General features: G+C 39.8%; 1 protein-coding gene across 1 annotated transcript in view; it reads right to left on the reverse strand.

Moving 5' to 3' along the window:
* Positions 1 to 9,297: 9,297 nt before the first annotated feature.
* aff2 (AF4/FMR2 family, member 2) overlaps positions 9,298 to 12,410 on the reverse strand; it is a 195,372-nt gene continuing 192,259 nt past the window's right edge. Inside the window, exon 26 of the mRNA XM_030738522.1 lies at positions 9,298 to 12,192. Coding sequence (XP_030594382.1) covers positions 12,071 to 12,192 — 122 coding nt within the window. The 3' untranslated portion in view covers positions 9,298 to 12,070. The remainder of the gene's footprint in view (positions 12,193 to 12,410) is intronic.

Raw genomic sequence — 12,410 nt, forward strand, 5'->3', positions numbered from 1 at the left:
GTTGTTTAAGTGTTCCCTTTTTTTTTTTTTTTTAGCAGTGTAGTTGCCATGTAAAGAACAAAACAGGTTCAGCAGAGGACTTTCACCAAGGAAAGTGGGGTCTGAGTCCTGCACGAGGCTCAAAGTCAGCGCCGATGTCTGCAGGAGGACCACTTTCAAATCTGGCTTCTTGATAACCTTTTCTTCTAAGACAGTCAGGAGGTAAGTCCTGAGCTTTCCACTAAACCTTAAGAAATTATATTTCCCAAAATGTTGCATTGTTCTCTTTAGACTCACAAAATGTTGTAGCTAGTGTAAAGTAAAAAAATTCTTCCTTGATATACCACTTATTGACAGAGGAGATGGAAATTCAGTATATTAAAATGCAAGATGTTGTCATCATCAGATTAGGCAGATATCGAGTGTTTCCACTTTAAAAAAAATATCTGAAAGCATTACTTTGCTTTCCTGTGCCACTGACTTTCCTGACCCTGAATGCAGACATCTGCATCTGAGGGAGCAGCCGATTAGAAGTTGGACAAGATGCAATATGTTGCCTGTCAGTGTGAAACTAGTTTAATCAGGAGTCATTCAATTAGAGCTGACGAGCTCTTACCTCGTTAGCGCCTCTGAAGCTGTGAACCACAGAGCTGAATAGAAAAACTCAGTTTTAACAAAATCACTTGGCAAAGAATTGGGGGGAGGGGCGCACTATTAAAACTGCCACTCTGCACATTGAGATGGAGAGAATGGATTTGTGAGTGGGTTTCTGTAATGAAACTGAATGGCTGTAATCACCTCTTTGGTGTTAGCTGGTGAGGGGCAACTGTGGTTTTAACAAAAAGGGAAAAATACATTTTGAGTGAGATGTTAGGTATAGCAAAACCGCTGCTTGGAGAATCATTAAAAAACTGGACTCTATATCAGCCGTGTGGTTCAGTAATCCTGCAAGAGTTTGTTCTTTCATGGTATTGGTAAAAAAGGTAAAATGTATGTTTAGATACCACAAAAATAAAAGGACTCAATGCAGTAGCATCCAGCCTCATTTAGTTTTCTTTTCACTCCAGTTTTTATTTTAACCCACTGCGAGTTAAAACTAGTAAAGTTACTGTGGTCTGGGTGTTAATCACACATTTTCTAGGCCACCATGTTCTGTGGGATTTAGTGACAGCCTTATAATAGTAATAATATAATAATAATATCAAGCAAGCTAAAGAGTCCCTTTTTAAACCAAGCATTCCTTCTGAGAGAAACTAGCACTGGATCTGAACCAAAGGCAGACACATGTGGTTTGCTGAATTGGGTGAAAGTGCTACAGTAGGTGACAGATACGTGCTAGTAGCGTGGCACCACTGTGTGTGTGCGTGTGTGTGTGTGTGTGCGTCCACATATAAAGCGATCTGCTTTTCATGCATAACTAGCTGATGGTTGGTCGCTTGTAAACATTCTAGGCTCCAGTTGGGTAGGTAACTGTTCATCTGACAGTAAAGACATACATACAGATACTCATGTTAAAATGTTTCCACAGGACTCCATACAATCCTGTGAAAAACTAGCAAAGTACATTTTCTGTATCCATCTTTCATTGTGGAGGAATTTTGGCTCACTCTCTTTTTTTCATTGTCGCTTAAGGTTTCCAGGCATTTGCTTATGCACAGCTCTCTCACAGTTCTGGTTGAGGTCTGGACTTTGACTGGGCTGTTGCAACATCTTTTCCTTCTTTTCCAGTCATTCTGTGGAAGATTTGATGCCGTGCTAGGGATCATTGTCCAGTTGCATGACCCAGTTTCAGCCAAGCTTTAGCTGTTGGACAGACGGCCTCACATTTGGCTCTAGAATGCTTTGGTACACAGAGGAGTTCATGGTTGACTCAAGGTCCTGTGTCAAAATCAAATCAATTCATCGCCCCTCCACCAGCATGCCTGTCAGTGGGATGAAGTGTTTGTGCTGATATGCTGTGTTTGGTTTTCACCAAACGTGACTCTGTGCATTATGGCCAAACATCTCTACTTTGGTCTTGTTTGTCCAAAGGACATTTCAGAAGTTCGGAGATTTGTTGTCCTTTGCAAACCTAAACTGTGCTGCCATGTTTTGTTTACAGAGAAGAAGCTTTCTCCTGGCAGCCCCTCCAAGCAAGCTTGTTCAGTCTTTCTGTAACTGTGCCGTCATGAACTTCAGTATTTAACACGCTAACTGAGGCTGATGGTCTGACCTTCAGGTGACCTTCTGTGCTAGTACAGAAGATTGTGGCATTGTGTTTATACACACCTGAATGCTCCAGAACAGCAAAACTGCCAAAATGTCTACTTTTACAGAGGTGCTCATGCTTGCTGGTGATCAATGAATCAAGCTCATTTGATTAGCAGAGCCTGGCTGGTACTTACCCCCTTAATCCCTATGGAAGCAGTAAGCTGTACTTAGCCTTTCACAGGACGGCACAGAGACCTGTGAAAACTTTCTTTCTGTAACTCTCTGTATGGATGTCTTTACCATCCTGTCATATGAATATCAGCATTATCCTTCAACTGGCCTATTATTGCTGTTAGAAACAGAAAAAAAAAGATTCATTTCAGAAACGTACACAGCTCCTCTTGGTGATATTTATTCTTATCCAAAAGAAGTGAAGTCAGAACTCTAAATCTAGGCATTCTATTAAAAAGCCTGGATTTGAATATACATTTAAAATGTGCCGTCTGCTTCTCAAAGTCAAGCCCGGCATGCTTTGATGCTGGACTTTTATTCACATAGTCTGTAAGAGTATAACATAGGAATGGATAATGAGCTTTCCTCAACTTGTCTGTGCTTTGGGACTGCTCACAAAGGGGGTGGAGTGAGGGGCTAGGAGGTGTTGCACATCAGCTATCTTGATCGCAGCGCCAGTCCACAAGTCGATAGCAGCAGCGTGCATCAGGGTTCCAGTGCTCATGCTCCATTAGCTGGGTTTCTAGCCAGGCGTCTCAGCGCCCTCCTGAAGCATCACAGAGAATAAATCCAAGTTGTTTTCAGTAAATATGGAGGTGGAATTATGCTGCCTTCCATTACTTAAAGTAATTATTAAATGATGTGTTGATTGTGCATCTTTGTGTTGTATTCAGATCGTTTTTTTTCCATCGGGGCTCGTGGATACTACTTAACTGAGGGTGTCTGTTTCTAAGCTAAACCATATCTGAGAGCTTATTTGACTGCATGGTTACCTATGGCAATTAAAGCTATAAATCTGAGCTGTCGATGTGTTGCCTCTGCACCAAGGACACACACACACATAAACTGAATGGGCTTTGCACCTCCTTATTCATTTATGGAAACACTGAATTAGATGGGATTTAAGCCTTGGAGAAAACAGACTTTTATTTTTTCCTTTAACACGAGACTTTTTGTCCTTCGTTCTTTTCATTTTTTTTCTCCTGCACTCTGAAGTCCAGCTCTCTTTTCCACCTTCACACACGGCCTGCTTATTCCCTCTCCAATTCTAACGCGCGGCTACATTCAATGAATTAATCATGCATAGTGAAGAAGGCTAATAGTTGCTATGATGTAGAGTAAGAGTTCATTAGTGCTAATAAGACGACTAGCTCGGCTCTTAAAATGTACGCCAGGGCCACTCTTTTATTCATAAAAGAATCTTCAGTGTTAAAATTGTTCATTAGGATATGTCTTAGCCTTCTGGTGTTGCCTTTCCTTGCAATGTCAGAGTGAAGTTCAGTGCATCCTTGTAGTCAACTTAAAAGACCTCATCCTGAGGACAATAAAAAATTTTTTAAAAACCCAAACAGAAAGAAGACAGTGAGCACAGCAGGACTGTTGCTTCAAACAGATTTTAATCCATACTTTAGAGACATTAAATATTTAAAAACAATGGAACTGCATCACAACTTTTGATCATCACATAGAACAACTTCATTTATAAAAAGAACCATAGAAAAGGCCAAAAGATAGCACTGATAGAAACAGAAAAAAACAAACTGTGCAACACATTTAAAAATACAATGCAATCCGTGTTGGACAGAAGTTTCATTTTTGTTCGAGTTCTTTACAATGTTTCGTTTTGCCAGTGATGCACATCAGATTCACAGACAGATTAGTCAGGCTGGATCAGAGGCACTGTGTCGCTGCGGTACCACCAGTGTCAGGCTTCAAATACACAGTCTTGCACTCATTTGGTTGCCTAACACTTCACAGTTAGGATTTAGCATTTTAACATCATTAAATGCCACGTGCGGCGTTCGCTGGGTTCACGTGGCGGGAATTCAGCTGCGTGCTTTATTGCACTAATCATGAAGATGGCGCTATTCCTCCACCATTGTCGAAGGAGGAGAAGGCTAGACAAGTTGATGGTAATTTTACCAATGAATCTTGAGCAATTACACTATTATAGTTTGATGCTTAAGAGCTGCTGCCCTTCTCAAGATTAATTTGGACATTATTAAGAGTCGCAGAGCAGAAACGAGCTTATTCAAGCAACCGTTTCTCACTGCAGGGAACAGAATGACTGAAAACCTTAAAGAAACTTCCCGTTAAATGGGTCGGTTACACTTGGACCGTTTTGATTTCCCACATGATTTAACACTGTTATGTTCCAGGAGGGAAGCAAAATAGCAATCACAGAAATGCTACACACAAGGCAGTGAAGGCTTCATGGTAGAAGGTAACGTGATTTCAGAAAGAATATCATTGACTGTTTGGAAATATGATCTGGCTTTTATGTTTTTCCTTTTTCCTTTTTTTTTTTCTCCTGCTTCTCCAGTTCACTGTAAAATAGAGAACCATGGTGTTTAATTTTACTGATACACAATACAAATAAGATGCTGATGAAATTATTAGATGAAATTTTACTTTAATAAATACAACTAATAAACCAACTGTCAATCTGCAGTAATAGTCAGGCATTATAGGAAATGGTCTTGTTGGTTTTCTTTCCAAAACACCACTTTCATGCCAGAATGTTAAATATGGACTTAGAACTGTGAGGTCATTAGTCTGGCCAAGCTTAGCAAAAAGACTAAAAGTGGGGTTAATCTTCAAAAATGAGCTAAAGCTACAGATACAGCCACTTAGAACTGCCATCCCCTGCTGGCTGCCAGCCGGCTGCAGGCCTGCTCATAGCTGGCAGCCAAACAGTTCCCAGCCACTGTGAGGTTCCGCCTCCTTCTCCTGGGGGACGTCAGCTTTCCACTATGAACACGCCCCTTTCACTCAATTGCAGAGTGTCACCAAGAGATGCCGCTTTCTTCACAAAAACTTTGACTTCTATAGTTTCCAAATATTTTGATATCAAAAGCAAGTGAAGGACAGCTTTAACGTTATCTTCAAGTATTGTGCTCCAGAAATATTATCTGCAGCTGCAATAGAGTGCATCAATGACTGGACACATTTTTTGTTAAGGGCTCTGGTTACAGAAATGTATTTCCCATTCATTTTCTCCATTGGCATTTCAGAAAATCTTTATATTAAAAGCCTTAAACAAACTTTTATTCAAGCCTTGAAAGAACTAACCATCCCATAACCCAAGGCAGATCCCAGATTCTACAGCAAAAAACTTCCAACCTTCTCAAATGTGATCCTTTTCATCATCATAGTGTTGTATAAAAATATTTTTGGAATATATGTTGCAATTTGTGTTGTATGTGTGTAGTAAAGTATAGCCTGTAGTAAAGTATAGCCTGTGGTACAGTGCTGCATTCCCAACTGTAATCGCTGCTCTCCATAGCTTGTAATAACTCTGCTTTGGATGGTTAGAATATTATGGCTCATAATCAAAGTCCTTATGAAGAAAATGAATGGGATTTTTATATCTGGAACTTCAATCAGCTCTACAGGGCCGGGCTGTATCCTGGTGTAGTACCATTGTGAACCATAAGACGGTGGAGAAAGTCAGTATTCATGTACAACTTAGAAAGCCTAACAAGATATGATTTTTGTTTTTGTTTTTTTTGTTTTTTTTTAGTTTTAGAGGCTGTTTGTGGAGTCTGAATAGAGATGGGAGTGTAGCTACCCACTGTTTTCTAGCTTAATGCCAAGCTAGGCTAACTGCCCCCTTTTTCTACACTGACATGAGGGTGCTGATGTAGTCATCACTTTGTAAAAAAAATCAGTACATTTCCAGAATTGCCAGGGTCTTTCTTTAACTTTTTATTTATCTGCATAATAAATAAATGCATTGATTTTACTGAGGAACAGTTAGAGAGGGGCTTGTTGGTTATCTCTTAATAATCAATCATATTTCTAGTTTTTCTAGAAGTGAAGAGCATAGTAATGCCTCCTTCTAGTGAGCTCGACAAATTCTTATTTACTGGATAATTCATAGTTCTAACACTGCTGCATGGCTCTGACAGTGCAACGAATGAGGACGAATACAAAAGAAAAGAAAACATCTCTCTGGTAGATTACAGGAATTTGAGAAGAAAAAATTCAAACCCTTTATTATCCCTGTAAATCCTGCTAGTTCATTTACTGTATGAGACAGTTTTGGCAATCAAAGTGAATCTGTGATTTTTGTGAAATGCAAACAAATATTAGAGACACTCGTCACTACTGGAGAGATTATCAGCGTATTATCGGCTTGCTACCATCTGCTGTCAAAAAATAAATCAGTGTGTTTAGCTCTATTGTAATCACAACAGCAGTGATGATGTTTCTGCCTTTGATAAACAAGTTGACAACTGTGATAATGCAACAGGAGCTAATGGGATATTTAATAAGACGCCAGCAGAATAAAAGGCCATGCTGAGAAAAGTCTGTCTTCAAAATGTTTCAGAATATACCCATATATTGACATTGCATATAAATAAACTGTTGCATGAATTCAACATTTACCATAGCTGTCATGTGACATGTAGCATAGTGGGATGAAACTGATATTTGCTATGTCACAAATGCAATGTTCTTGACTTTTTACAGCATATCATCGTATATTGTACCGCTGCATACAATAAAAATAAGGGACCATTAAGTGAAATTAACAATAACCATATAGTAACATCACAGTTTCACCATAAAACAAAACAACACCAAACATCATTGAATTGGACTGAGCAACACTGTGGACCAACTATTGACTTGAAACGACTGAGGTCAGAGAGAAACAGTTTGTGGGTTGTGTTTACGATTGTTGCAGAGGTTCAGTGGCTCATTGGGACTCTCCTAATTTGGCTTCAAGACCTCAAAATAAATCCAGAAAACAACTGTAAAAGGCGTTATTGTTAAGCAACAGGAAGTGGAGCTTGGATGGCTGTCTAGAATGGTGATTAGTAAGCATTTTAGTCTTTCAGATGAAGAACCACAAGTCCATTTTAAAGGAATAGCATGACATTTTGGGAAATAGTCTTATTTACCAATTGATATCGTTCTTGAGTCTAAACAGCAAAAATGTAGCTAGCATCAGCATGCATGGAAACAGTATAATGGACTGGATTGGAAAAACTAAGCCAGCATTCTCTCTGAAGGCCACCAGATGGCGATAGTTGCAGTTGCAAAAAGTTTTCCTGTCACATATAAGTCTGTGGGAAAACAGCTTCCTGCCTTATGCTCTGCACTTTCCTGCTGAGTTTATGCGTTCAGACACTCATTTTGGAGTCATACTGAATAAAACGAGTGGGTACCAATGCTCGGCTGTTTTGGATTAATAATGTGGGTGGGGGTGGTGAAAGTGCTGTTATAGAAAAGTTAGTTAACAAGTGTGTGAAGTTTGATGGGTCTAGCCTGAACAGTACCTCTACTACTAAATATTTTGTAAATTTCAGCTATGCTATGTTTCAAAATGAAGATTAACCATGGTATGCTCATTGGTTAACGACTTATGATTGACACGTAGTTCGCCAGTGAGCAAGCGGTTTGACAGTCAGACCCGCCCCTCCTCTTCAGATCTGGTGTCTTGAAACCAAGATGGAAAAAATGCTAATCTCAAGGCTTTTTTTTTTTACCTTCTAGGAGCATACATTTAGCTTAGAATTAACTAAAAAAAAAAACCCAAAACAGCTATCTTGATTCCCTTCATTTCATCTAAATATAAATAACTAATTTATAGTTGTATAAACCACTTCTCTCATTCAGCGTTGTACTAAAAGACATGGTTTAGCTTGCTTAGTTTTTTCAACAAGTATGTTTTGTTTGAAGCCTGTTTTTCACTAGCCAATATTAGCATCCAATTAAATAGCAGTGATTGGTGGATGCAACTCGCTAAACCAGCTAGCTTGTGAGTGTAGCGTTAGATGACAAAATCCCGGCTTTCCTCTTGTCCTAATATATTGTCACATCCAGTTTAAAAACAAAACAACATATAAAGCTTCAAAGCGGTCGTTTTTGAAGACTGTATGGCTGTTAGGTAGTTATGTCCATCTTTTATATACATTCAGTCTTTCTGCTAATCTACGTAAACTAGCTGCTGGCTCTAGCTTCCATCTTTAATGTGCAAACATGAGCTTTTACTCTCAGAGAGAAGCAAGTAAAAATGGTATAATTCCCAAAATGTCAACTTATTTCTTTAAGGTTTTATGTTCTTGAGGCTTCAGAGTGTTAGCTGTAGTGTTGCACATTTGATGTGGCTGTGATGTTGACCTTTAACCACTGCATGTGACTTATATAACAAGAAATAGACTTTTTTTTTTTTTTTTTTTTCTTTGTCAAAATGGACACAAGTAGTTCTTGGTCTGAAGCTATCATTTATTGCATGCGATGACTTAAAATTTTCAGGCATTTCAGACAAACCTATACTTGCTCAAACCATCAAAAAGAGAAAACACAGCAACTAATGCTAATTTGACATAGTATCGCACATTTGTTCCTTTCTTCTTCTTCTTTTTTTTTTTTTTAAAGCCAAACCCTGGTGTCTTCATAAACGCCAGTAAAAAGCTTAATGAAACATTTGATTTTACGAAAAACAATCTCATATTTATACCAATATGGTATGGAAAATCATTTAGATTCATTCTTTGTTTTTAAATAAATAGAGCAATTCCCACCGGACACAAATAGAGGCACTTGAGTTTCCTTTTTTTTTGTTGTTTTTTTTTGTTTTTGTCAAAGTGAAAATTACATTTCACATCCGCGTTGTCTTCCACACACATTCAGCGATGGTCAAATGATCCAAAACTTAAAAACTCATGCTTCATGTGCTGGATTTACAGAGACCATAAATAAACTGATTTTAAGTCTTTATAGCGCACGTGAAAATGAAAAACACAGAAACAGTGTGGTCTCTTGTTTGTAATGCACCACAAGGACTTAAAAAAATCACTTCAGTCTGGCGCTGTGTAAATGCAGCTATAGCCTGTGCACTGACACACACACACACACACACACACACACACACACACACACACACACACACACACACAGATGCCCTATTTACCTGCTTCACTTCCTCATTCACTCACACTGAATCATTCACAAGACACAAGAAACACTGTTTTCAGGAGTCACAGTCTGTACATTATTGTACACAAACATTATTGTTCGGTCAGGTAATGATTTTAAATAAGACTTCACAATAAGCTGTACACGTATACACACTAACAACACGACACAACAAATGCGGGGAAACGACTATAAGACGCCCGGCAGTTGATTTGATCTCATTAAGTGCTGTACAAAGTCACAGATATTTTTTTTTTTCTGACATCAGGGCAGAAAAGCCGATGTGAGATTTTCACCCTGTTTACTTGCTCTGCATGTGGGTGGGGGCTTAATTAGAGCCAAATCATACTGAATCTTGTAGTTTTTTCCCCCCAGTAAGTGTTTGACGCCTTAGTTGGTGGGTTACTATGGGAACTAGAACTGAGTGGAATTTCACAAAAGCGCCAAACCAGCGAGAGAAGAGCCAGACGGATGCTTTCTGTGATGGAAGAAAACCATCACAATCTGTAGGACCAGCAAACTGGGTGTTTGTTCTGGTAACTTACAGAACTGCAACTTGACCACGTACAAGCTCACAGGGCACTTTCAGATATTTTTAAAGCTTCATCTTATCATATTTGTAATTTTGTTTGCCATTTTATTTGGTCAGAGATCCTTATTTAAATGCATATATCTGCCGCTGTGTCCATTTTTAGGGAAAGATCGACACGGCTGTTAGTTTCCAGCACATGTAACATTCATAGAGCTTCACAACAGCCAGAAAAAGAACCAGTTCTAGTCATGAGCCCTTTTCTTATCCAGCTGTTCACCACTTCTGTCTGTTCTAACTATCAAGTAACAACAAAACCCAAATGTAGTGTGCGCTTTTTAGAAATTAAGGTTAATTGTGGCATAAAGGTCCTCCCTGAACTGCCAATAAATTAATTTTGGTATTATTGCAGATCACAAATAACAAGATCCCAAATAAACAAACCACCAGAGCATTACTGAAACTTTACATTCCTTGCTTTGCTGTTAATCAAACTATAAACTCAAGCTTCAGTAAATTGATATTTTGTAGTAAACTGAAATGCCATCACATCAGGCTGCAGTCACACTAGGGGGAAACGGTGGCTTGAGGCCAACCAGGCACATCGCTGCCTTTGAAACGGTTGCTTTGAAGACGGGGACCAGGTGTGCGGACGCTCACAGTCAGTTGTCATCTTCAAAACAACTTTGTTGCATCAAGATGGTGAAAAACGGCAATAAGACAGTCAGTCTGCTACCAGTTTGCGATTGACCGGGGTCAAGCTGTCAGTTACATGCAGTCTGTTTGTGATAATCCTGGGATTACTGGTGATAAATCGGTGAAAATCACAAATCTTTTGCCATCTGTTGCAAATCTGCTGCCATCTACATACACAAAAACTGACATTTACTACAGAATTTCATAGATTGGAAACAAATTCCTCCACAAATAGTCACACAGTTGCTGAAGGATGGTGATTTAACTGCAGAGTGACAGAGGTGCTCAGCAGCCTTGCTTTAATATGGGAATATAACCAGAAAACAACCAGCTGGCAACCATTTTAGTCGAGTCCCCCTGTTGCAAAGAGACATGTTGCAGATGAGTTGCGCAGACTGACTCAGATCGACTGCAATGTTTTGGCAGTCTGTCTGCACTTATAAATTAGATGGCAATCATTTGCAAACCCTTTCCAATCTGTCTGAGAGCGACTGCAGTCAGTCCAAGTTGGATTGCGACTGTTTGCCTCCCACCGGCAACCTGTGAGACTGCCTTGATCACCCAGAGGTTGAGTGTGGCAAAAAAAAAAATCAAAAATCAATGCAATCACTAAGCAACCACTGATTTTTTTTTTTCCTTGCCACAAAGAGGCTACAGGCCAAGTTTTCCCTCTAGTGTGACTGAGGCTTTAAGGATCTTTAAATGTAAAAAGTAGCAGTGTACTAACTTATAACTGTAATAACAACTCAGGCAAAAGTATGTTTCCCTGTGCATTAGACTGATTTTATACACAACACTAGCAGGTTCCAGCTTTTGGGCTGTTGTTGTTGAGGATTCCTCTTTAAAGACTGAAGATGGAGTGAAACAGAAGAAGTGCACTGAATTCAGCCTCCATTAATTCAGCTGTAGTGGTTGTAGCTGGGCCTCTTTACCAGTGTGGCCCTTAATTAATAGACTAGACTGGTACTTTTCCACTTGGATCAATATCAGCCGAAGGCTTTAATTCTAGTCCTCATCATCGACACATTTCTGGTCCACTGCCGGAGGAGACGACCCTCTGTTGAGCTCTTTCCCTCCGCTCAGCCTCACACCTATCCTTTGGAGACTGAACCCATCTTAGTAAAACCATTTTTTTCCTCTCGTCTTTTTTTCTGCTCAGGGAGATTAGGTTAGCAGCATGTACTGTCCCTTCAGGAGTTAAAGCTACAATCTCTCATATACTGTTGCTCCAAAAAAGCAGCATCAGCCAAATTGTTAATATGCTAATTTGTATTCTGTGGTTCACAGCTGAAATTTCCAAACTTAGTTACTGTTCACTCCTAATTACAGGTGATTTCAGCCCAATTAATCCACCTGGTGTGAGCCATTATATTAGCGTGCACGGTGTTGAGTCATTCAGAGGATCCCAGTGGGAACTGAAGCATCGTTCTGGGTTTCATCTCAATTGTTCCCCCCAGTTCTAGCTCCCGGCCCATTTGTTTTTTCTTATTCTTAATGTTGGCTCTGGTCCAGTCTTTACAGCAGGTGAGCCTCTATGCGGAGCCAGTGCAGTCCCTGCCTTACGTAGCGAACCAGCTCAGTCATGCTGCTCTGCTGACTCAACGGCTCCATCACTGAGTCCAGCTCCTGGAAGAAATCTACAGGAGGGAGAGAGACAGTGTTAGTTACTGCATCTGCTGCTGCTTGTGCTGAAACGAAACACAAAAAATACAGCTGGCATTTTTTCAGTGGAGCTGCAGGCAACATGGGGCAAAGGTCAGGCGAGTTTTTTATTCATAACTGGACCTTACTGTGGTTCCAGCACGTTCTACATGCCGTGAGTGCCTCCTGTTGAGTCAACAGAAGGCATGAAATG

This window comes from Archocentrus centrarchus, chromosome 10 (genome assembly GCF_007364275.1).
Source record: "Archocentrus centrarchus isolate MPI-CPG fArcCen1 chromosome 10, fArcCen1, whole genome shotgun sequence".
Taxonomy (NCBI): domain Eukaryota; kingdom Metazoa; phylum Chordata; class Actinopteri; order Cichliformes; family Cichlidae; genus Archocentrus; species Archocentrus centrarchus.